The following is a 27,549-nucleotide window of genomic DNA, read 5'->3' as shown; positions in this document are numbered from 1 at the left end:
TGCCCAGCCCCCCCCACACACACACATTTCTCTCTCAATTGGCTATTGATCAGTATTAAGAAGTAGTTATTCCATCAAGGCCTCTTAATTAAGGGTACACATTTTAATCTTTAAAGGATATAGTTGATCACCTAGAAATGAAGTCAATCCTTAAATTAAAACTTGAAGATTAACACTTGATAGGGGGAAAGGAAGAAGCACTGTTTTATGTACACTCATGGTCTGTGGCTCAATGTAGACATGTTTAAATGTCTAACGTTAGATGGTACCCTTAAATGATGAGTCTTGTAAAAATACCCTGTTGGGCCCAGATGTAAAGCTAGAAGGTGAAGGTGGCTGTAAACCCCAAAGAGAAGGTCATATCTTTTTTTAAAAAATAATTTATTTATTTTAACTAGGTATACATGACAGCAGAAAGCGTTTTGATTCACTGTGCACAATTACAGCAGCACTTTTCATTTCTCTGGTTTTACACGATGAAGCATTGCACCACAGGTGCAGTCATACATGTACCAAGTGTAATGATATCCATCTCATTCCACCATCTTCCTACCCCCATACCCCCCCACTCCACCCTCCCGTTTGCCAAATCCAAAGTTCCTCCATTTTTCACATGCTTGCTCCCCATTGTGGATCAGCATCCACTTATCAGAAAAAACATTCAGCTTTTGATTTTTGGGATTGGCTTGCTTCACTTAGCATGATATTCTCCAACTCCATCCATTTACCTGCAAATGTCATGATTTTATTCTCTTTTAATGGTTAGTAATATTCCATTGCGGATACATACCAAAGTTTCTTTATCCATTCATCTATTGAAGGGCATCTAGGTTGGTTCCACAGTTTAGCTATTGTGAATTGAGCTGCTATAAACATTAATATGGCCATGTCACTGTAGTATGCTGATTTTAAGTTCTTTGGGTATAGACTGAAGAGTGGAATAGCTGGGTCAAATTGTGGTTCCATTCCCAGATTTCCAAGGAATCTCCGTATTGCTTTCCAGATTGGTTGCATCAATTTGCAGTCCCACCAGCAATGTCTGAGTGTGCCTTTTCCCCTCACATCTCGATAACACTTATTGTTGTCTGTATTCTTGATAATTGCCATTCTGACTGGACTGAGATGAAATCTTAGAGTAGTTTTGATTTTCATTTCTCTAATTACTAAAAATGTTGAACATTTTTTCATATGTTTGATGATTGAATGTATATCTTCTTCTGAGAAGTGTCTGTTCAGCTTCTTAGCCCATTTGTTGATTGGGTTGTTTGTTTGTTTGTTTATTTGTTGATGTTAAGTTTTTTGAGTTCTTTATATATCCTGGAGATTTTGCTCTATTAATGTACATGTGGCAAAAATTTGCTCCCAAAATGTAGGCTCTCTCTTCATCTCATGGATGGTTTCTTTTGCTGAGAAGAAACTTTTTAGTTGGAGTCCATCCCATTTATTAATTCTTAATTTTATTTCTTTCACTTTAAAAGTAATATTTGGGGCTGGGGATGTGGCTCAAGCGGTAGTGCGCTCGCCTGGCATGCGTACGGCCTGGTTTCTATCCTTAGCACCACATACAAACAAAGATGTTGTGTCCACCGAAAACTAAAAAATAAATATTAAAAAAAACATATAAAAGTAATATTTATTGACCTCATAATTCTTTATATTACTTGTCTGTGTGTCCATCCACATTTAAGGCAGAGTATTTTTAAAATATGAATATTATGAAAATGGCAGCAATAAACAAGAAATCTTCTAAATCCAAACTTATTTATGTTCCTTTTTTGTGTTTTTTTAATATGATCCTATGAAGAATATTTGGATTTCAACCCCCAGCATGCACACAAAAAAGGTACAGATTATTTAGAACACTATTTTCAAAATGAATCTATGGACCATCCTCTTCTGAACTAACTACTTGTTTAAAATAGATTCCTCAGGAGCTGGGCTTGTGGCCCAGTGATAGAGCACTTGCCTAGCATATCTAAGGTACTGGGTTCAATCCTCAGCACCACATAAAAAATAAAATAAAATGAAGTTTAAGATAAAAGAAATTTTAAAAAACTAATAAACTCCTTAGTCCTAGCTGTTAAATCCAGATATTTGAGAGTAGAGCTCTAGAATCTGTATTTTTTAATATTATAAACCCTGTTGGCTTTAGGCATACTAAATTTATAAATTACTGATTCAGATAATTGGGAAGTCAGAAGGGCACCCTAACTAACTATTATAGACATTCTCACAGAAGTAAGGGTTCCAGAGAGACTTACTGAGTTGAACTACCAGTGAGATCATCTCTCTGGTATTTGTGACTCTTTTGCTCATGTTGTTTGTAAATTCTCAAATCTAATTAATACCTAAAATAAGTTATTTTAAAATGTTTAGACACTAGAAGGCATCCATTAAAAGTAAACAGTGGTTTTAACATAATAAGCTTATTTTTGCTTAATTTACATACATGTGTTAGGGATAAAAGAATCTGAAGGATGAATTTAGGTTATATAATACAGTTTTTTTTTAAATTTTCAGTTCAACAGGCCAAAGTTACAATTAAAAACTTTTTTTCCTTAAGCTGGGAATATACCTCAGTGAGTGATAGGGCTTATGCTTATTATGCACGAGTCCCTGAGTTCTATTCCCAGCACATATACCACAAAAATCCTTTTTCATTTCCTTCTAAGTAATCCAGGATTGGAAGGGCAGTGTGTTATGCTGAAACAAAAGTGGCCATAATTTGATGATTGTGACAGCTGGATGATGGCAACATGGGGTTAGCTACACTACTGTCTATTTTCAAAAATATTCCATAATAAAAACTAAAATTTTTCACTTGCTTGATTACCAAATAAAAACTTTTTTTCCAGCATATGAATTCTTGCAACCTCTCTGGAGGGAAGTTTAACCATAAGAAATCAAACTTCTTAAGAATGTTGAAGTCTTTAGCTGTATTCTGTACTTCTGGTTGTACATCATAAATTACAAGTCAACTCTGCAGAGCTGTGTCTTCAGAAATGCTGGTAGCGGGGCTCAGTGGTAGAGCACCTGCCTAGCACTTGTGAGGCACTAGGTTTGATCCTCAGCACCACATAAAAAGAAATAAATAAAATAAAGGTTAAAATTTTATTTCTAAATGTTGGTGGCAGTGCTGTTTGTAATGGGTAGGCTGTAAACCTAAATATCCCAACAAGAGGACTGGCTAAGCAGGTGATGCAGTGGTTGCAAATGAGACACTGTGTAGCCAACAGATTATGATACTGAGAAATGTTTGTGATAATAAGTGAAAAAGCAGGATACAAAACAAAAAGGAAAGTGACCAATCTTACTTTTTTTTGAAAAGTAAGGTTAGAAAAATTATCTTGAAAGATACACTAGAATGTTGTAATGATAATGAGCCCCTGTCTCAAAACAAAAAGGATGGGGATATGATTTGGTGGTAGAGGGCCTCTGGGTTTAATCCTTAGTACCACAAAATAAGTAAATAAAAGTAAAGGTTATAATAAAACTAAAAATGTAATGATTATTTTTGACAGTTATTCATTATTTTCTTTGTATGTAGTGTTTTCATAGGGAAGAAAAATTTTTTTTAATTTGTCCTTCTCCCAAGATAGTCTCTTTCCTCTTTGTTGACTTTTTTTTTTTTTTTCTGCCTTCTCTTAGACACTGTCTCCAGTCTCTGATAATATGGGATTTTCTGCTCAGACTTAAAGGCTGGGGAACTGAAAAGCTGACAAAAAGTCTTGAATCTGGGTAGGACTATTGCCCATGGTCTTTATTGTAGGGCAGTCTAGCTACAACCGTCCTTTGGGGTGTCCCAAGATTCTCTTCAGAGAGAAATTCCTGTACTTACAATTCCAGAGAATCGTGGTGCCTGTTTCCTTGGCAGCTCTTGGATCTATGTCTGATTCACCTGGAAATATATTTTTTCTTTTTCAATGATATGAACATATTATAGGCATTTCACAAGAGTTTCTGTTGTTGCTAAGTGTCATGAAGATATTCCTGTAGTGTTTATCTAAAAATTAGGATGGACAATGAGCATCAAAATAGCATGCTAAATTATGTGTTTTCTTTTTAAGACAGAGTGTCAGTAGCTTTTATCAGATTCTCAGTCCCATAATTGACCCAAAAGAGGTAAACAAAACCACACAGTAAACAAAAAACATTGCCAAGAAAAATGGTCCTTATCCTGGGATATGCAGCAGAATTATTCAGATTTTTTGAACATACACATTCCTAAACCCTACCCTCTATGCCAGGAAGAGTAAGTTCCAGGAACATTATTTAAACAAAGTGTTTCTTGTGCTGACCTCCAGGTGGTCAGATTGGCCCAGAACAGCTTGATTTTGCTGCTGGAAAAATGGCATCCACTTGTATATACCAGACACATATGAAATGGATGGTCATCCTTCAGAAACTTTTGTCCTGAATAATTAAGAATTCCATTTAATATAAATCATCTACTTACTATCTTATTCTCATTTGGTTTGAACAGAAGGTATACCATTCTGTTATTTTTACCCTCTCTGCTGAGGATCAAACTCAGGGCCTCATGCATGCTAGGCAAGAATTTTATCACTGAGCCATACCCCCAACCTCCACAATGATTCTCAAACTTCAGAGTATATCAGAATCCCCTGAAATGCTTGTAAAATGTGGATTCTGGAGTTTCACTCCTAGAATTTTGATTCCTTAAATCTGGAGAAGGAGACTACATTTTTAACAGGTATCCTCAGTTCTGATGTAGGTGATCAGTGGATTATATAAAATATCTGAACCTAAGTTTGTTGTCCATAATACCATGAAGGTTTTGGTTTTTTGTAAGAAAGAGAGGAGGAGAAGGGTTTGGGAAGATTGTCCGTTTTAAAATATAATTAGCTTCTAAAAGACTGGTAATAAAGATAAGCAGTGCAACATGTATATTCACAGGTATTCAGGATGACCATACTCAGTACCCTGGAACTCTCTGCCCAAATGCCTGCTTTCAGGGCCTATATAGGTCTCCTCCCTCACCAAAACCAGTGTGTACACATACCTGAGTCCACCGGATAGCTTCAGTTTTACCAGATAGTCCCTTATTTTCATCTTTTCTTTCACCAAAACATATCTCTGCCTTTGGTATATTGTCAGTTCTCAAATAAAGAGGCATCTCCTTTGGTGTTAAGAAAATTATCCCTCAACTTATAGTTAACTTTCTGTAATTACATCTGGCAAGAGACTGCCTAGTTTTTTGTTTTTTAATTTTTTTACAATTGTACAGCGTATGGACAGCATGCCTTTATTTTATCTATCTATCTATCTATCTATTTTTATGTGGTGCTAAGGATCCAACCCCAAGTGCCTCACACGTGCTAGGCAAGCGCTCTGCCACTAAGCTACAGTCCCAGCACTGAGACTAACTAGTTTTAATTCCGATAAATTTTGTTAGAACAAAGGAAAGCCACAGCTTTCCAAACAACTGGGAAGTTGGGGTTTCTCTGCCATACTCCTTTATAACAGCCAGACAGAAGGAAGGCATGTGTTCCATAATATTTCTTCAGAAGTAAACACTTCTGAAGAAGTGATGGAGGGGGGAAAGAGAAAGGAAGAGATTAACTGACTTTAATTTAACATTTGGAGCTATAAATCATGTGTTGCAATATGGTGAATATAGGATGTTGCATCAGACTTGGCAGTTGTAATGATGCCATTGGTATCACAACCTTGAGAGAGGTCTTTGTGGTGCTCTGCCATTTTTCTAAAAATTCAACTCCAAATTTAGATCTTTTCTGTTTTGCCAAGGAGAAAAGAGTGGTATTTCAATTTCATTGTACCTCACTATAAGTTTGTTCTCTTGGTTCAGGGCAGGAGAATTTCTTTATGGCTGAGGGTCTGCCTGGGTCACAAGTCATTACTGAGTCCTAGCATCTCTTGTGTCCTGTTGTCACATGCAAGCAGAGAAATGCTGAGGTTGCTTCACTTCTTCCTGGAAGTCTGTCAGGAAAGCTGGAAGGTGTTATAGCAAGGCTGTAATGTCTTTACTCTCAGAACCGTTAGTTTTGAAAGTATATGTAATATTTCCTGAATATTTCATATTGCCTTTATCTTAAGATTTGAAAGATAGTGACTAGGATTTTGTCCCTGAGAAACAAGAATGAGAGTCAACAATAATCATAAAGGTAAGACAGATGGAGTATATTTTAGCAAGATCTTTAATAGTAGTCAAGATATTTGGTAGCTTTTTTTTTTTAACTCTGCTTTGTTGTGGGAGAAAGTTCATGGTGTATAGGAGCAATAAAACAAGTGAAAAATATCAAAATTAAACTTTATATTTAGAACATAAACTCTTGAGGACAGAGCTGATCTCTTAATTATATGTTAGTGGAAATAATAATATCCATGGTGGTAAGTTTGGAGTTTGAGGAATTTAGGTAAAGACATGGCAGATGATGAAAAGAAACCATCTTTAATCCTGATAAAATTGCTTTTGGAGAATGTGGTTTAGATTTAGCTTTGTTCCAGTACTGAACTCTAGGATTATCAGATTTGCCCACCCAGTACTTTGACCTCCTCAATGAGGGTGTGTCCTGTTAAACTCCAGGGATAGAGGAACAGAGTCTGGTCTCCAAAGAAAGAAAAAGGGGAAAAAAGAGCTGTGTGATATGTACCATTCCTCTCCCTGCTCCCTGGAGAGACAAGTTCCTCCCTGGGGAGGAGGGAGGAGAAAAAGCAGAAATGTTATCCATAACTGGCATTCACGCCATGCAGCAGGAAACACTGAATGGGAAGCAGTTTTCCTGCCCTAACTGTGAGTGATAGTGTTGTGGTCTTTGGGGTATTGTAACAGGATGGAGACTCTTAGCAAATTTTAATGATTTCTAAATAATTTTCATCATTTACAGAATTATGGAGACATACTCTCAAGACAGAGCTTGGTCTTTAAGTTCATATTTTCTAGAAATACAGTGAAAATATTTATAGGTGAATTGATAGGCTGTCTGGGACTTATCTCAGAATAATCTGGAAAAAGAAACCAGATTGTTCATGATGTGAAGGTTGTTGAAGTTAGGTAATGGGTACTTGGGAGTTAATTATATTATCTCTAATACAGTGAAGGGATAGTTTGAATCTAAACTCTGCTATTAGTTATCTGACATTAGCAAGCTACTCTAATTCTCCATTTCCTAATTCGTAGAATTGGGATAATAAAATCTATCACATAGGATTGTTGTGGTGCTTCAATTAAAGTAAGTTATGTGTCAATTACATAACACATAGAAGGCACTCAAAAAAATGGCAATGTGGGGGGCTGGAGTGTAGTACAGTGTTAGAGCATTTGCCTAGCATGTGTGAGGCCCTGGGTTCAATCCCCAGCACTGGGGGGAAAAAAAAACTGGTAATAATTATTATGTCTATAAATAGAAAAAGATCAAGATATTTTGTTTGTTAAACATGAAACATTTATTTTATTGACTTATGTGTGTGTTTCCTCCATTTGAGTAAATTAATTTGGGTTTTGTTTTAACAGCTCAGGTGCCTAAAAGGCCAGAGGGGCTTCTCAGGCCAACCTCCTTTTGATGGAATTCACATTGTCAACCATTTAATAGGAGATGATGAATCATTCCATTCCTCAGATGAAGATTTTATAGATAACTCCTTACAGGAAAGTGGCATTGGTTTTCCCTTGCACAGAAAATCAGGCCCAATGTCTTTGGACCCCACTGTGGCAGATGGTAGTGAAAGCGAAACAGAAGACAATGTGCTGGAGACCAGGGAGAGTCACCGAAGGATCCAAGAGGAGCGGCCCCCACGAAGAGAGTCACACTCAACCACTGTCTGACCGTCACTGTGACCCAGACTACAGATTTCTTTAAGGGATCCAGTTGTCCTATGATTAGGGATTTTTTGGATTTATCTGTTTCATATGTGTGTATGTATATATATACATACACACATATATACATTTTGCAATCCTATCTGCCTTTTTTTATCTTTGCCAAATCTTCACCACTGATTTTCCATTACCATAAAGTTGACTGGAATATGGTTAATGGGTAAAATAAGGTTCTAACAGTATTAAAGAACATTAATGTTTCTTGTTTAGAAAATGTAACTATCTAAATGTGGGAACCATTTTGAAGTTCAAAACTATGGAAAATTGAATTTTCTTCAGATAAAACTGTTCTTGTGCAATACTTTATGCTCAGTGAACAAATTGTATATTTGTTTATCAATTTGTTTTCAAGGCTATCTGCAGACATTTGACCAAGACATATATCTGATTGATATTGTATTTTTGTGTTTTGGGTATTTTTTTTTTGGCCACTAAAATTACTATTTTATTAGTGAGCCACTGAGGTTCTTAAACACAAAGCCTTTTTTTCCTATATAATTTTATAAACAAATTGTTAACTATTTTCAGAGTTTAAAGTTTTGTTTTAATTTCTAACTTTTATGTGCATATGGAGCCTTCCATGTGTCAGTTATTGGTAAAAATAGTAAGTTAACTATAAATATATTGTTAATTTGTACATATTTATGAATCTGTATATCCAACATCAAATATTATTTTACATGAGGAATATCATATTGCAGAATGACTTCTTTCAGCATCCTCACAGAACTTCTGTACATAGTAGGTCAAAAGAAAACCAGACACTAATATTTTAATAGTTTTAGTATTTTGCTTAGCATTCAACACTAGCATATTCATAACTGATGCCTGTTCAGAAACACTATTGATGAAATCTTTTACTTCATGTATATTAACTAATAAATTTTTCATGATTAAAGAGGTTATAGCACATATTACTTATGCTGATATTCTACTTAATATAATTTAAGCAGTGGACTAAGGTCCAAGATGCAAAGCAATTATATCTGCAAATAATCTATGAACATTATCTTCAAATTCTCTAGTTTCTAAATAATAGATGAAGCCATACAAATCCTACTAATTCTTCCTTTTCTACCATTTAGACTTTTTCCTAGAAAACTGAATGCCTGTCATTGATAAATTAGAAGAACTATCCAAATTACACTTACCTGTGGAAAGACAGAAAGAATGTATTAACTGGATACTTTCCACTCTCATTTTTATTAGCAGCCTATGAAAGAATAGCCATAGAGGATGAGAGGAAAGTAGAAATCAGTAATGTGGAAGGACAATTTTGCACAATATGATGGAATGGACTTGAAAAGACAAAATAGTTTTTGTCTAAAACCAGAAGTTAAGCCTTAAGTTACATTGTGGACTAGGCTTTTCCAGCAAGGAAAATAGCTATTTTTTTGCCTGAGAAATGCAATTGAAAACATGCCTTCTGAGTCCATTGAACCAAGTTAAATTCTAATGGTTAGGTAATTTTACCTGTTGTCACAAGCTAATAATTAACGGAGCCAAGATTTTAATCCAGATCTCTCTGACACTAAAGCATTTAAAGTGGTCCAGCTAATAAATTTCTCAATTTTCTGCTTTTCTGACAATATGATTTAAGTGATTTAATAGATTTGTATATTTTTGAATATGCATACCTATAGACATACATGAATATCAGCACTCACAAGCCCTACAGTTATGAGTATAGATACCACTCCTAGAATTAGTATTATTCCTAAAATCCTAAAGCTTTGGGGATTCTTCTTTGGGGTCTATACTGTCATTCCAGAAGGTTTCAATACCCAAGTGAAGAGAGATGAGTCATGGTCATATTATTGCCTTGACCCCCACATCAAGAAATCTGAATAATCTAGACCAAGAGTCAGCAAAGTATAGCCCGCAAGCTAATTCCAGTCATCTTCCTGTTTTTACTTTAGTTGGGGAAAATTCAAAAGAATAATATTTTATGTCACATAAAAGTAGTATGAAATTCAGATTTCAATGTACATACGTAATGTTTGATTGGAACACAGCTATCCTTATCCATTTGCCATATTTTCTTTTCTTTGCAGTACTGGGGATTGAACCAGGGGCACTTTATCACTGAGCTGCATTCCTGGTAACCCACACATATACACTTTTTTTTTTTTTTTAAGGAGACAGGGTCTCACTAAGTTGCTGAGGCTGGCCTGGTACTTGCAATTCTTCTGCCTCAGCTGCCAAAGTTCCTGGGATTACAAGCATGAGCCACCATACCCAGCCATTTTTTTATGGCTATAATGGCAGAGTTGAAATAGTTATAGTGAAGATCATGGACCCTCATAGCATAGAATATCTACTTTCTGGCCCTTTACAGAAAAAAAACTTGATCTGGATACTCCAAAATGTTAGGCTGCTTCTTTAGTTTGGCTTAATAGAAGATCAAACCATATTCTTTACTGTTGAGGTAATGATTTAGAAACATAAAATTTTCTGGTGGATCTTTTGTTCCACAACTATTCAAATTGAAAAGTATACCAGCTATCTTATATGATAATCTATGATTCCATAGAAAATTTTTGAAGAATACCTGAAACTTTAGAGGAGAAAGAAAGGAATGAATTCCAGAATCCCAGCAGTATTCTTTGAAATATGTATCATTAATATTTTTAGGGTATGCTTCATTGAGAAATGTTACAATTTAATTTTAAAATAGGACATCTTTCTAGAGTCACATTTTGAAAGATATTCTAAAGAATTTCATAAGTACTCTTTGTGGTTAGAATTAGGTGTTAAAAGAATTAGGATAAGTAAACATTATTCTGTTGATGCTCTTCTAATCTGGACCATGCAAAACTAGAAACACATTCTTCTCATATAAGGCCTTTAATTCAAGCCAGGTGCAGTAGTGTATACCTGGAGTAGTCCCTGGAGGCTGAGGTGGTGGGTCACCTGACAAAGTCCAGGAGTCAAAAGCCAGCCTGGGCCATGTAGCAAGACTCTATCTCCAAACCAAAAAACAACAACAACCAAAAAAAAAAAAAAAACTTTGATTCAAAAACATCTTAGAAGAATTTAAAATCTTCCTGACATTTAGGATGCAATAGGATACTATGTCTTAATTTGACTCCGTTTTATTCAAATTAGTGTTTAGTATGTTCAAGACTTTTGAGATATTGGACCATATTCCCTGATAGATTTTATTTAATCTCTCCTATTTTGTAAATCAAATTACAATGGAAAAACTTGCCTCTTTAGGATAATTACCTTCCTGATATCTTTGGCACTGTGGGTTGATATGCTGAGAGTAGAGGCCATAGGTCATCTGAATAAAGTGGAAATTGCATTGAATAATGAAACAGCCAGGCATGGTAGCATGCTCCTATGAACTCTTTTTTTTTTAAAGAGAGAGAGGGTAGAGAGAGAGATTTTTTTTAATATTTATTTTTCAGTTTTCGGTGGACACAACATCTTTATTTTATTTTTATGTGGTGCTGAGGATTGAACACAGTGCCCCACACATGCCAGGTGAGCACGTTATCGCTTGAGCCACATCCCCAGCCCAACCTATGAACTCTTTCTTCTTGGCAAAAGAAGTCAAAGATATAACTTTACACAATTTCTATTATTTTTTCCTCCTTGATAGTAAACACTCATTATTTGCTAATTGAGACATCAAGTTCCAACTAACTGAAAAAAGCTTTTTCTTAGCTCTGAACATGATGCAGCTTGTTACTCTCCAGACAGTGCCTTTGATTGAAAATAAGATTTAGATCTTTTGAAATATATTATTTCTGACATCATAAGAAATCATTTGGTTCCTCATTTGTCATTTACATAATGTATTGTAATATTCAGATTTAAGGTAAAATAAGTGTATGAATTATGTTTTGGTAAAGCTCTTTCATGACTAGCTTGATTGTTGTATAGTACTAGGCTTTGGAGGCTAACATTTTATGAAATCAAAGATTTACTTATTAAAACAAAGAGTTTTAGCTTGAAAGTTATTGCTGCTCTACATTAACAAAAAACTTATGCTTTTAAAATTAATCCACTTAAATTTAATTTTTGTACCGAATTAATTAAAATTTCTGGTTGAAAGTAGAGTGGATACTATTTGTAATCCAAGTTTTTACATCACATCCATTGATCTACCTATCCCTTCTTTTCACTCCAAAGAAGAGATGATAGAATAATACATTCATTATACTTAAGAGATGCAAAGTTATAATGTATTTCATTTTACTGTTGAAATTTTTTATTGTAACATTGTATAATAACCTGAAATGTTTACTTGTGCCTTTGCTTTAAACAATTAAAGTTTTCCATTTTGTAAGAACTTGTTTCCTTAAATTGTTCATCTTTAAAAGGGGAGGGGCAGCAAAACACAGATAATGCTTGTTCTTATAGAAGATTTACATTTAAAAATAACAATGTTTTCATCTCACATTATACTATTAAATTAATTAGCACTTAATTCAATAAATACATTCAAATATATGTGATTTGGACATGCATATAGAGTTATTAATAGTAAAAAAAACTTAAACAACATCATTTAATTCAGAAGCAAAAGATCAATATGCTCTGCTTTATGCTCAGAATGATTTTATGGACTTGATTCATGAAATATGACAGAATAGCTGTAATCCAGGATTTGTCCACCTTGGCAATATTAGCATTCGGGGCCAAATAACTTGGTTGCAGGAGGCTATCCCATACATTGTAAGATGTTTTGTAGCATCTCTGGCCTCTATTCATTAGATACCAAAAACCTTGTGAATTGCTACTAGTTATGTAAAATTGTATAGCCACTGTTGAAAATTCTTTGGTGGTTCCTCAATAAAGTTAAATAGCATTACCATATGATTAGAAATTCTAGATTAATACTCAGTGACTCAGGTATTTGTACACCAATGTTCATGGGAGCATTATTTACAACAGTCAAAAGGTGAGAACAACTCATGAGTCCATTGACAGATGAATGGGTAAATAACATCTATATGTACAGTACAGCAGTTAAAAGGAATGAAATTCTGATAGATGATAACAATATGGGTGAACCTTTAAAGAATTATGCTAAGTGAAATAAAGTAGACACATAGTAGGTTCCACTGGCAAATAACACTGAATGTACTTAGTGCCACTGAATTGTGCGCTTAGAAATTATTAAGTCAGGGGCTGGGGATGTGGCTCAAGTGGTAGTGCAGCCCGGGTTCTATCCTCAGCACCACATACAAACAAAGATGTCGTGTCCGCTGAAAACTGAAAAATAAACATTAAAAAAAAAAAGAATTATTAAGTCAGATACAGCAGTGCACACCTGGAGTACCAGCTTCTCAGAAGGGTGAAGCAGGAGGCTCACTTGAACCTAGGAGTTCAAGGCCAGTCTGGACAAAGTAGACCTTATATCAGAAAAATGGGAGCTGGGGTTGTAGCCCAGTGGTGGAGCACATGCCTGGCCCATGTGAGTCTCTGGGTTCAATCCTCAGCACCATATAAAAATAAATGAAGGTATTGTGTCCATCTATAACTAAACAAAAGAAATTATTAACCTAGAATAATAAATACTAAGCATATTAAGAACTTAGATTCGACTTGCAAACTAAAAAATTTTTTTAAAAGAGACTTAGAAGGGAAAAAGAAGTAAAACCTGAAGAGTTATAAATTTCACAAAGCCTATGAAATAAAAAACTGCTGAGGCATAGAGTTACAGTACTCAGTTTTTGTGTGGACTAAACCTGGACAAATCTCAGAATGTCATGGCTTTCATGCTGTTCTTTGGGTGACACCCTGCCAGGTCCTTGCCCTTCCTGACACCAGCTGCCATATCCCACAAGGTTGGCTCCCTCTCTCCTTTGGTTCTCTGATACAAAGTATCATCAGCAGAGAGGCCCCCTCCGTGCTTGCCTTTCCTCAGTACCAATTACTGTCTGACCTCCTTTGCAATTTACACCTTCATTTGTTTAGCTTGTCTCCTTACTGGGATGTAAGACTCAAAGTGCGGAGATTTTTATCTCTATCTCCAGTGTTCATAACAGTGTGTTGGTTCTCAACAAATATTTGTTGGATAAATAAAGATTTAAGTACTTCACCTTATTTTCTTCACTATTGAAATGAAAGAACATTTGTGAAATACAAATGTCAGTGGGAAACCCAGAATTCTGCCAGCTTAGCTCCAGAGACCTCTAATTACTGAAAAACGTTGCTCTAGCACATGGCATCGACCAGGCCCTTTTGAGGAGGTAAAGATGAGCCAGACCAACTCCCACCCACACAGATAGGATGAGAGATACAGAGGTACAGATGCAATGCCACAGGAGTTCAGAGAGAACATCCAACTTGAAGGAGGGGCCTCTCGTGTCCCTTCCCCCTTCCTGCCCATACTATTGCCCTTACCCTTTGTACCAGAGCAGGGCCATAGACTCTGCCATCATACTTGTATACTGTGCCCCATTCTTGCTTATCCTATGACCTACTCATGTACATGCTAAAGTCACCTGATTGGATTTATTTCTCTACTGCACTCTAGATTTTACCAAGAATATCTGGTAAAATCCTCCTGCATCAGCCTTCCTAGCTTCTGGTATTACAGGCATGTGACACTGAACCCATCTGGAAATGAAGCTTCTTAAACCAGTGGGCATATTCAAGCCCAGAGAACTTTTAAAAATCCTCTTGTATTGGCTCTCAGAAGGTAGCTGCTACTATGTCCAGGGCAAGATCAGAAATCTGCCACATCCTCACTTCCTTGCTGCCAGGCCTGGCTCTTTTTCAGAGACTGCTTAAGATCTCTGAGGTCATCCTCAGTAACAGGAGAGAGCAGGGTCAGGTGGAAAGACACTGGTTGACTTTTTAAAAATATTGTTTATCTGATTTTTTTAAAGGAAGTACATACTGTACACATGAGAGACTCCAAGGCTGAGAGGTGCTGTGGCAGTTGAGATGCACCTGCAGACTCCTAACTGTTCCTTGCCTCTCTGCTTTGGGGAGGAATAGACTGCCATTGCACACAGCCCTCCACAACTAATAGAACAGAGCAGCCAGTCCACTCACTGCATCTTGAACCTCATCTCTTTCCCCTACCACCAAGGGATTCTTCCTCTCCTGCAAACCTGGTTTCTGGTGTCACCTCTGCCCTTCCCATCCTAGGTCTGGGCCAGGTGCCCTTCCTTGGTCCTACTGTTCATTGTGCCTACCCTCAAGGCACAATGGTGTGTGGAATTCCCTAAATCAATCAGGCTGAATCATGGGAAGGAGGAATAGCATCTTATTCCCCACTCATCTGCTTTGCCACTTCTGATTTGTATGTCTTAAGGTCCAGCTTCTGCCCTGTGCCAGTCACTGGAGCACAGAATTGGACCAATCCCTCTCCATTTACAAACAGAAAGTTTCAAAACCATTGGTGCATAAATAAATGTTCATCTCTGAAGCCTCTTTAGCCCCAGATAAACTTCCCATTCAGCTCATGCTGCTCAGCCTAAAGGAGTCTCTGAGCCAGCCCCAGACTCTCTCAGTCTGGCTGAACTATTGTCAGAACTTCAAAAGCAAATTGCTAAGTGAGGTAGTAAAAAAACACAATGGAGAGCTGTGATGTTAGGCATAAATTTATAAATAGAAAATTTTCAGTAGCCAGGCTTGGTGGCACACGCCTGTAATCCCAGCAGCTCTGGGAGGCTGAGGCGCCAGGATCAATGTACCCCAGAAGCTTGAGAGCAGCCTAGGCAACATAGCAAAACCCTGTGTTGAAAAAAGAAAAGACATTTTGTGCATTTCCTGCAGTTAACTCTTAGTAAATTCAGAGATTAAATAAAGGAGGTCCAGCTCTGCCCTTTCCTGCAAAACTGTCTTCCCATTATGGATTTTGGAGTGATGTTCCTGGAGGGCAGTTCGCAGGGCTGGTGCTGGGATTTGAGTAATCACAGGCCCGAGTCGGGTGTGTGGGAAGGTGTGCTGTTTGGTCTGGCTCACAGCCCCTGACACTCTGTAGCTATTTTAAACAGATCCCACAACCTTTCATTTGCTTCACTAATTTTTTCTAAAATAGAATTGTTTATTTGTGGGTCCAAATTGGAGAAGTTTCTTGTTGGTCACCAAACTATTCTTTGGTGAGACTAGAGACAATGCATGCACTGGAGCCCAAAAGGGTTGGCTGGTAGTACGTGCTTAGTCAGTGTCAGCTATTATTACCAGCTGAGTACCTTAAAAAGTGAAGAGGGTAATGTACCTCTAAATTCCCCAGAACCAGTACAGGCCATTCAGTATATATTTATTGATCTGAACATTCCTTTTGTCTTGACTTCTCATCTGCACTCCTATATTTCCACTGTTATTTCAGCATAAATGTTTTGATGTTGTTTTTTTTTTTTTTTTTTTTTTTTTTTTTTTTTTTTTTTTTTTTTTTTTTTAAAGAGAGAGTGAGAGAGGGGGACAGAGAGAGAGAGAGAGAATTTTAACATTTATTTATTTTTTCTTAGTTCTTGGCGGACACAACATCTTTGTTGGTATGTGGTGCTGCTGAGGATCGAACCCGGGCCGCACGCATGCTAGGCGAGCGCGCTACCGCTTGAGCCACATCCCCAGCCCCTTTGATGTTGTTTTCATGCTGGAGATCAAATCCAGGAACTCATGCATGCTATGCATGAACTCTGCCACAAAGCTACATCCTCAGCCTTCCACATAAACATTTTGTTTGAGGTGATGGTACAAGAATCTCTATTTTCTGATTTCTGCTAATGGTTTCAATAGTAGAAGTCATTAATATAAATATAATCATCATCATCATCATCATCATCATCATCATCATACCTTGAACCAGTCAGGATGTGGTAACAAATACCCTAAAATCTCTATAGGTTACAGCATTTCTCTTGTGTTACATATCCACCACAAACTGGCTACTGCTGTGCTCTACATGGTTTTTCCTCTACGATGATGAATTCTCTTCTGTTGTGGACATTGCTGATTGTTACAGCAGAGGGAAAAGGGATATGTTGAACCAGATCTGACTCCCAAAGCCACTGACAGCAAATGATACACATCACTTCAGGCACATTTCACTGGCTAAGGTAAGTCCCATAATTGAGAGGCAGCAGAATTTGAAAACATAGTACTTATTCTGTGCCAAGTATTACTTTCAGTAATTTTTTAAATAATAACTCATAATGAGTTATTCACATACCATAAAACAGCCTTTTGAAGTGCACATTGATATAGTTCTCAGTATACACACAGAATTGCACAAATATCATCACTATCTAATTTCAAAAAATTCTCATCACTCCACAAAATGAACCTCATACCGATTGGCAGTCACCCTCAGTTCCTCCTCCCAGCTACTGGCGACCACTAATCTATTTTCTGTTTCCATGGATTTTCCTATTCTGGACAATACATCTAAGTAGAATAATATACTATGTGGGCTTCTGTCTATTCACCTAGCATGTTTTTGAGGCTCCTCTATGTAGTGGCATGTATTAGTTCTTCATTACTTTTTTTTTTCTTTTCTCTTTGTTCAATAGTATTCCAATGTGTGAGCATACCAAATTTTACCTATCCATTAAGTTAATGAACATTTGCATTATTATCTTTTCTTTGCTGACAATAAATGATGCTGTGAACATTCTTGTACATTTTTTTGTGTGTGGATATAAATGTTCACCACCTTGTGATGTGACTAGAAGTAGAATTGTTAGGCCATGTCATAACTGTATGTTTAACATTTTGAGGAATTTGCCAAGCTTACTTAAGTATCTGCAATACTTTATAATCCCATAGTAATGATCCAATTTATCCACATCCTCATCAATATATATTATTGTCTGTCTTTTTAATTTTAATCTTCTTAGTGGGTGTTAAGTGATAGTTATCTTGTTGTGGTTTTGATTTGAGTTTCCCTTGTGACCAATGATATTGAGCATCTTCTCATGTGCTGTTGATTCTTTATGTATCTTCTTTGGAGAAATTTCTACTTAATTCTTTGGCCATTTTAAAAATTGCTCTTTTTATTGTTGAATTTTGAGAATTTTTTATATATTCTGCATTCAAATTCCTATTCAGAATATAGAGTTCGCAGATATTTTTTTCTGAGTTGTCTTTCACTTTCTTAATGGTGTTTTTTGTAACACAAAATTTTCATTTTGATGAAGTCCATTTTATCTATTATGTTGATGGGGTTTTTTCTGTTTTGTTTTTGTTACCAGGAATTGAACCCAGGGGTGCTGAATCTCTGAGCCACATCCCCAGCCTTTTGTATGTTTTTTATTTTGAGACAGTCTCACTAAATTGCTTAGGGCCTTGCTAAGTTGTTGAGGCTGGCTTTGATCTTGGATCCTCCTGTCTCAGCTTCCCGAGTCACTGAGATTACAGGCGTGCACCTCTGTGCCTGACCAGATAACATTTCTTTTTTTTTTTTTTTTAACTTTTTTTTTAACGGACACAACACCATTTATTTATTTGTTTGTTTGTTTGTTTATTGTGGTGCTGAGGATTGAACCCAGTGCCTCATTTGGTGCAAGGCAAGCATTCTACCACTGAGCTATAGCCTCAGCCCCAGGTAATCATATTTTTTTTAATTTATTTCTATGTGGTGCTGAGGATCAAACCCAGGGCCTCACCCATGCTAGGTGAGTGTTCTACTGCTGAGCCACAACCCCAGCCCCAGATAATCCATTTTTGATATGGTAAAAGGTAGGAGTAAATTATTTTAAAGAAGTAAATCTTTATGTTGGAATAATTTTCAATTTACAGAAATGTTGCACAGATAACACAAACTCCCATATACCGTATTCCTATATATCCTTTACTCAGCTTCTCATAATGTGTAACCATTATACATTTGTCAAAACTAAGACATTAATAATGGTACAATAGCAGACTTTATTAGAGTCCACCAATTTTTCCACTAACGTCCATTTTGCTTCTGTCCTAGGCTCCAATCTGGGATACCACATTGCATTTAGCTAAATACTTTTTTTAAAAATATTTATTTTTTAGTTGTAGGTGGACACAATACCCCTGTTTTATTATTATGTGGTTCTGAGGATGGAACCCAGTGCCTCACACGTGCAAGGCAAGCGCTGTATGCTGAGCCACAACCCCTGAGCCTAAATACTTTTTAATATGTTAAATAATTTAATCTTCACAACACTATAAGTATATTCAATTTACATATAAGAAAATTAAGGAACAGAAAAAGCTTAAATAACTTACCCAAGGCTATATAGCTAGTAAGTGATGAAGTTTTTCTCATCTTCATTATACATTCCAAATTCTAGGTCCAGTTTATTCAGTTTATTCCTCTCTGAAGTGTGATTGAGATGTATTTGATACTTTTGGTTACAAGTTACTGAAAACCTCACTCAGGAGTCTCATAATAAGAAGTGGAAGAGTATGGAAATTCCAAAATTGGTATAATTGTGGTGAGTTGACAAAACCAAGTTGTTTTTATCTGCTTCCCTGATCCCTCAACAATTATATATTTTATATAAATTTTTCTTGGCATTATTAATCATTTTTTATTTGCTTAGTTTTCTTTTCATACCTTCCAAATGGTTCTCAGTACAATTTTCTACAGTTAAATCTGTCACATAATCTCAGTTGCATCTTCCTGCTCCACCCTGTCTTCTGTGCCCTTGCCATCATACTATAAATTCCCTTTACCCCACTCTTATGTTACAACTCTATTTCCTGAACTACATGCTTTTCTCTAAATTTGCCCTACAAGCACAGTTAACCTACATCATTCAGTTGCCTCCAGAGGTAGGTCATGGTAGTTAAATGTTACTAAACCTTGCTAGCCAAAAAATGTTTTTGTTTAACTTGATTGATAATTTGGGCATCAATAAGCAGAAACGTCCCACTGTCTTCCAGTATCTTTGGTGTTCTGAAATTTCAAATGATGTCCTGTGATGTGGAAACTGTTCTCAGAAGTGTGTTAGATGCTGCCTGACTGGGTCCTTTCTGGTAGGGAGACTTATCTTCTAGTTGGGGAAGCATTTTTCTCATTACTTTTTTTTTTTTATTTCCTCTCTCATTCAATTAGTGGGATTTGAGGACTCCTGGATAACTCTTTAATTTTCCTGTCTTTTCTCTCTGGTCTTATTTTTTAATTGATTTATTTAGTTGTTTATTTTTCAAAAGTTGTTATGTGTATACATTCAGTAATCTGCTTTTATAAAAAAAAAACTTTTTTATGTTGTAGTGGCTGTGAAGTCTATGAATGTTCTTTGCTTAATCAGTGTTCTGTTTTTAGTCATTTTCTCCCTATTGTTGGCATGAACCTCTCTGAAATAAATTGTAGCCCCTGCCTTTAAATTGGGATTGAACCCAGGGATGCTTTACCACTGAGCTACATCCTTAACCTTTTTTTATTTTGAGACAGGGTCTCACTAAGTTGCTTAAGGACTTGCTAAATTGCTGAGGCTGCCTCAGCCTCTGGAGTCACTGGGATTACAGGCATGCCCTCCCCCCCTTACACCAGCTAACACAAACTAATTTAAACTGAAAACATTCCTTTTAAAATATATATATATATATATATATATATATATATATATATATATATATATATATATATATATTTGTTTTTTTAGTTGTAGGTGGATACAATAACCTTTATTTTATTTTTATGTGATGCTAAGGATCGAACCCAGTGCCTCACGCATGCCAGGCAAGTGCTTTACCGCTGAGCCAACCCCAGCCCTAAACTGAAAACATTCTAATTGAAAATTTGTGGTATTGAGTATTGGAGGATATTTTTTTTTTGGTACCAGGTATTGAACCCAGGGATGAGCCAACCCTTTTCTTTTTTGGGGACAGGTTTTGGTACGAGGTCTTGCTAAATTGCTAGGGTCTTACCAAGTTGCATAGGGCCTCGCTAAACTGCTGAGGTTTGCCTTGACCTTTCGATCTTCCTTCCTGCCTCAGCCTCCTGAGCTGCTGGGATTATAGGTGTGCCCCTTCTCACCCAGCAGATATTTATTTTCTGAGAGATGGCTTCATAGATTGTAGTCATAACATATATTATTGCTATTATGTTTCTTACCATCCTTAGAATGAATACCATGAGTTGCATAAAGAGTTGTCTTTTCTCTGGCTTAACTAAGAGCATCCTGTCCTAGGTTCATCAAACTTGGAGATTAGATTAGGATGGTCAGGGCACTGACAAGAATAAAGAACTTTCAAATGACTAGTGATTTATCATTAGTTGAATTTTAAATAAGTTACTTTGAATGTAGAAGATCTTAACTATTTTCACTGTAAATGAGGGAATCACCTTTCTAGTAGATGCTGTCAAGAGCCGTTAGGCACCAAGGAAACCTTGGTCAATTAATGATGATAAACTATTAAGTGAAATAAGTGAAGCACAGGAAGACAAATGCTGCAAGTTTTTCAGGCTAATGTTACACAAAAGGAAGGGGCAAACGTTAGATATGATTTGTCTATTACACACCAATATTATAGTTCTTATTTACTTATTTATGGTCCTGAGGACTGGACTCACAGCCTTACCCATGCAAGGCAAACACTCTACCACTGAGCTACACCCCTGACTTTGAACTTGCTCAGACTTTGGGTCTGTTAGCAGGAATTGGTTATGGGACCAACTGTACAAGTTCAATACAGACACTCTGTACTTCTGTCCCAATTATCAATGCTTACACTGAACTTTTAAGAATCTGAACAAAAGAAAAATTTCTAAATAAGCAGGACCACTCCTGTTTATGCAGATAAGAGCATTATTATCTCAAACTCAAAGCTCCTGGTAAAAATTCTTTTGACTAATCACTTTTGGAAGGATTTGATACTTGTAAAATAAATATACATTTGATGAGCACTTGATATTCTCATTTAAATTTTTTTTTAAATTTTTTATTTGTTTTAATTAGTTATACATGACAGTAGAATGCACTTTGATACATCATATATAATGGAGTATTATTTCTCATTCTTATGGTTATACATGATGCAGAATCCCACTGGTCATATAGTTATAATATAGGGTAGTATTGTTTTATTCATTAGACTATCCTTCCTACCCCTATTTCTCATTTTTTTAAACTGGTTTATAGATCACAATGTTCCAGTGGCTTGGGTTGTGGCTCAGCGGTAGAGCACTCGCCTGGCACATGCAAGGCCCTGGGTTCCATCTTCAGCACCATATAAAAATAAATAAATAAAATAAAGTTATTTTTTAAAAACCCAAATGTTACAAAAGTTACTTTAATTACCTTCCCATCAATCAAAAATCCTGGAGGGTATGACAGGAAACAGCACTACTCCTTTGAATGACTTCTGAGGGTGTTTAAGATTTTGTTTTGGCATTAGTAATAAAAAATGTTAAGATTATGCTAATGTTGAATCTACTTGGATTATTTGGATTATTGATCAAGCTTTTCTGTATTACAGAAATTATTATTTTGGTCCTATTCTATGGATGTGACCTTTTAGAGTCTCATTTGTGTGCTATGCAGACTCAAAACAATTTCCTGGGGAAAAGCTTATACCTGACCTTGTTTTTCCCTTGTAGGTGAGAAAACCTTTTACATGCCAGCTGTCCTCAAGTACATCAGCTTTCATAATAGGTTGAACTCTACCCTTGAACTGTCTATTAAGACATATGGGTCTGAATTTAGAAAACACAGAATGGCTGCATTCCAGGATTTAGCTAGGAGTATAATCTCATCTTGTCATCCAATATTTATTAAAAACTCAGTAGGGAGAAGTAATTTTCAGGGAGGATTTGAAGCATGCATCAGGTTATGCACTTTTTCAGATGGTCTAGTCTAAAACATATCCATGGATTAAACCAGATCAGTAGACAGCTGGTTCCTTGCTAGACAGTGCCATAGTTTCTCAAAGTATAGCTTTTACCAGGTTGCACTTTTGTGTGACATCAACAATGTATATTAAGTGTTATGAGAAATAGCAACTTTTGTTCTAAGGATGGATAAGAACACTATTTTCTTTTATTATTATAAGTAGTTCTCAGGATCCCGGAGAGATGTGTCTGATCTTGGTACCAAGAATAGTTAATAGTAGCTTATTTCAACTTTATAATATTCAAAAGAAATGGGGTGTCAGAAAGGAGAGAGGGAGGGATTTTTTTTCTTACCAGCAAAAACGCTGAAGTTTGGGATAGAGAAACAGCATGGGATATGCCACACCCATCCTCCTTTCTACAATCCAAACTGCCAAATGCTTCCCAAATCAGAACAAAACATCTTTGTGCAAAAAAAGTAGATCATATTCTTTTGTAGTTGATAGAATATGTTAATCCTCCAGAATCCTAACTCCAGCCTCATCTTAATTGAGCCTCAGATATGTATCAGGAACTATGAAATGTACCAACTTGTCCAAAGAAACAGCTTGTGGGCTGGGGTTGTGGCTCAGTGGCAGAGCACTTGCCTTGCACATGTGAGGCACTGGGTTCGATCCTCAGCACCACATAAAAATAAATAAACAAAATAAAGATATTGTGTCCATGTATAACTAAAAAATATTTTTTTAAAAAAAAGTGTTGTGTCTGGGGCCAGACAGCCATCTCAAAGACCTGGGAGGGGGAAAATATTCTTCATTTGTTTACTCTATCCTTTATTCACTTTTCCCGATATATTCACTTCTCAGTGGGTTGAAGAAGAGCAGAGATTCCATATCCCATGCTCTATAGTTGTCATGATGCATGGCATTCACTGTTCAGTAAATATTTGTTGATTGAATTAAATTGTGCAATTGAATCCAAACCCTGACTTCATTTGGGACACAGTGCCAGGATTGGGTCTTCCCATCCTTCAGGCCTCTGTAGCTGCTTTTAAGCTCAGTCACTATACCAGTCACTTCTTTGTTGGCATCCTCCACACAGTCTGTCCTGGTGTCATCCCTAGAGTTTCCTTGTCACCACCAAGATGTTCTCTCTTCCACTAGTGAATAAAGAGACTATTAGGCACACAAGTATTTCTTTGATTTGCACAGAAACCCTGCTATTTCTCTATTCAGTGAAGGGTGGGTTTTGTGTGCACATGGGTGGCTGTGGTGTGTGTGTGTGTGTACTTGTGCTTTAATTGAAGCTCAAATTAAAACTCATGGTGGCCCTTACTGAAAAGTTGGTCTCTACCTGATGGCAAACAGTTAAGAGTATTTTAAGAAGAGGGAACTGTCCTCTGGCGCTTTACCAGTGTTAGCCCAGATGAACTGCTCAGCTTGATGGAGACACAATTTGTGACCATAGGAAGTGACCTTGGAAAGCCCAGTGTTATGGATTGGATATGAGGTGTACTCCAAAAGCTCCTGTTGTAACACAGGAATGTTTGGAGGTGAAATTATTGGACTGTGAAAACAATAACCTAGTTAGCCCATCCTAGTTTGAATGGACTAATTGGGTGATAACTCTGAGTGGGGAGGCATGGCTGGAGGAGGTGGGTCACCACGGATATGCCCTGGAAGGACTCACCTTCCCTGCAGCCCTTCCCTTTCCTTTATCTGCTTCCCAACCATCATGAGCTGGGTAGTTCTCCTCCACTACACCTTTTGGCCACAATGCTTCACCTCACCTATGGGCCAGAGCAATGAATGTCGGCCACCATGGTCCGAACCTCTGAAATCATGAGCCAAAATAAACTTTTCCTCTTCTAAGTTGTTCTTGTCAGGTATTTTGGTCAAATAACAAAATCTGACTAACACCCAGGAACCACAAGTGTGGGAAATGAGGCTCAGGAACTCAGGAAAGGAGCCTGAGTCTCTCAGATCTGTTTGGAATGTCTGAAATCCATACTAAAATGCTTGATGGCAAGTCTTAGTAGCTATCCTAAGTAAACAAAATTCCCTGGTAGGTGCTGAGACCAAACTCCGCAAAGGGTTGAAGATCTACAGGTAGGGGAGCCTCTGGGCTCTGGGCTTCTCTGGCTATGGTATCAGGGAAGGAAATCCCTTCTGAATCTAATTCCACAAGCTGTTCATTGGGATGGTTAGAGATGATGTATGAAAGGGCCTCCAACCATGTCTAGTATGTAGTGATAATAACCAACAGGTAGTGAATGCCTACTTTATGCTTTAAACCTATTAACTCATTGGATCTGGGCAAGTGTGAGTGAGGTGTTATTACTGTATCCATGTTTAACAGATGAGGAAGCCAAGGTACAGAGAGGTTAAGGAACTTGTCTAAGGATAGTAAATGGCAGAGCCAGAATTTCCAGACTCTAAAAGTCTGGCTCAGCACCCAGGACTTTACTATACTCTGCTCAGTAACTTTTCATTATAATTTAATGATAACATAGTTGTTTTTTTTTGTACAGGGGTGTAATTATTATACTCATTCAGGAAAATAATTCATCAATATGTGTTAACAGACCTTCAAAGGTTCCTAACCTTTGATCCAGAATCACTCTGAAATGCTAAAGAAAATAAAATCCTACATTCAGTAAAAAACAAGTGCAGTTAAAAAAAAAATCACAGCATAATTTGTAGTAGGGAAAAAGGAGAAATGATCTAACTGGCCAGTAATAATAAAGATACTGAATATGACAGTATGTTTTTACTTTTTCTTTTCTCTACTTTGCAAAAGTTCCATCATATAGGCTACTGCTGTTTTCAGCCATTTTAATCCTGTTGCTTTCTGGCCTTCTGATGAGAAGTATGCCAGATAAGCCCACACTGCTGGAGTAATGGGTTGCAGCCTTGCAGCAGGAGGTGAGAGAATTTGTCCCTCCCTCAACCCCGTCTTCTTCTCTTCTCAAGCCTATGACAGGCACATACTTTTTGACTCAAGGCTTTTCCACTTTGTGCTGCAGTATGGTTGGGTGGAAAGAGACAAGAATTTGAATAAACAGATTTGGTTGATTTTGAAAAGGTGCTGGGTATCAGAAACAGGGTTCTTTTTCTTTTTTTTTTTTTGACTGATAAAAAAAAAGACATAAAATACATATGGGGTACTATTAATGTTTCAATACAAGAACCACGGCTTCTTAAACTACAGGTGTCCTTATCTTTGAAACAGAAATTACCAGAATGCCTACCTTGGAGAACTCCCAGGCTTTTCTTCTCCTTTGTGAGGCCCAGGACAGTGGTAGAGCTGAAGCACCCAGTGGGCTGCATCTTTTTGCCACCAGTTATGCTGTCATTTTCTCCAGGGTTTGCTTCTTAGGGCAAGCCTAGGGGAATTCATGTGGACCAGTGCTGACCACAGTGGCCTGAAGTTCCCAGGAACCTGGATACCCACCTTTCTTCTAGGGTAGGCTCAGACATTCCCTTGAGGGAAGGTGAGTTTTGCAAGTAATTTTTCAGTTACAGTATATAGGGCTCTATTGTTTTAAGTCAAGTGTTTCATCTGGGTTAGGGTTAATAATCACTAAACATCCTGGAGGAAATGATGAAAAACTCAAAAGTAAAATGATTTCACGTTTTCTCTCTTGTAAAATTTTCCATTCACTAAGTAAAATCGACTCCTTTTTTTTTTTTTTCCATAAAAGTTCACACTGGGTATGTTTCTATCAAGAGTCATATCATGCAGCCCACACATAAGATGACACTTGATTCAGTCAATCTGTTCTTAGGAACAACGTAAAAATACATAACTGTTGAGGTTAACAATTTTCTTATTTGAACTCTGAACATCAAAATGAACAGTCCTATCCCTCTTCAGATATTTGAAATCCTTTATATAAATACTTAACTTAAAATGTTATAGTAAGATATTTTATAATGTAACAAGATCTAAACATCAGTCCTAAAATGTTTTAAAAGAAAGTTTTTTTTTCATCTTGGAAAGGTTCAGATATTTACATAAAATCTTACTCATACCATAAGTCTTATATTAATTTTTTATCTCCAGATTTCTGCTTTACCTCATGTCCCAATTTTTGCATATGCTGATAAATTTTTTTTAAAAAAACCTTACCCACTTTACATAAATGATGATCCCATTCTATCATATTCTGACTTATGGTGTTATTTGAATATTATTTTTTATACCATTATTTTGTTTGTTTTTATGTGGTGCTGAGGATCTAACCCAGTGCCTCACACATGCTAGGCAAGCACTCTGCCACTGAGCCACAACCCCAGCCCCTTAAATATTATGTTGATAGTATAGTACTTGCAAGAGTAAAAGGAAGACAATTATATTAACTAACATTTAAGTTATAGCATCACATGATTATCACTTTGCATTTATTTTCCTTGAATTCATACAATTTAGAAAAATGTGATATTCTTATTTCTATATGACTATACCCACTAAGACAACTAATCCAAAGACAAAAATGAATTAGTCTTTTTAATACTATGAAGACAAAATCATGGCAAAATGACAGGGTGTGACCACTATGTAACAAGTACTTCTTGAACTAAAATAAGATCAGTTCTCTATCTGGTCTTTAACTGAGGTCTTATTTTTCCATACTTGATTTTTTTTAATATTTATTTTTGAGTTGGACACAATAGTTTTATTTTGTTTATTTTTATGTGGTGCTGAGGATCTAACCCAGGGCCTCACACATGCTAGGCAAGTGTTCTACTTCTGAGCCACAATCCCAGCCCTCCATAGTTGATTTTTTATGATCTTTATTAAGTGATATGAATTCTTAGCTTATGCATTGCACAAAGATACTGTTCAAAACAGTTATTCTGGTGTGTATCAAGGGTCATAAAAATATTCATTTTTGGATCTAGAAACTTCACTCTCTTCCTAAGAATATATCCTAAAGAAACAGTTTAACATGTGGGGTATATGC

General features: G+C 36.6%; 1 protein-coding gene across 13 annotated transcripts in view; it reads left to right on the top strand.

Annotated features, from left to right (window-relative positions):
- Window positions 1-27,549, top strand: part of Evi5 (ecotropic viral integration site 5) — a 232,237-nt gene that overhangs the window by 197,172 nt on the left and 7,516 nt on the right. For 5 of the 13 annotated variants that reach the window (XM_078026735.1, XM_078026736.1, XM_078026734.1 and 2 more), the window contains 2 exons: window positions 1,805-1,843; window positions 7,496-12,161. The exons of 1 other annotated variant lie outside the window; for it this stretch is intronic. In XM_078026735.1, coding sequence (XP_077882861.1) covers window positions 1,805-1,843; window positions 7,496-7,807 — 351 coding nt within the window. In that variant the 3' untranslated portion in view covers window positions 7,808-12,161. Of the gene's footprint in view, window positions 1-1,804; window positions 1,844-7,495; window positions 12,162-27,549 lie in introns of those variants that run through there. 7 more of the 13 variants (XM_040288992.2, XM_021728012.3, XM_040288993.2 and 4 more) reach the window with 3 other exon arrangements.

The sequence above is a fragment of the Ictidomys tridecemlineatus genome, chromosome 11 (assembly GCF_052094955.1).
Source record: "Ictidomys tridecemlineatus isolate mIctTri1 chromosome 11, mIctTri1.hap1, whole genome shotgun sequence".
NCBI lineage: Eukaryota > Metazoa > Chordata > Mammalia > Rodentia > Sciuridae > Ictidomys > Ictidomys tridecemlineatus.
This window is presented reverse-complemented; position numbering and strand designations above follow the sequence as displayed.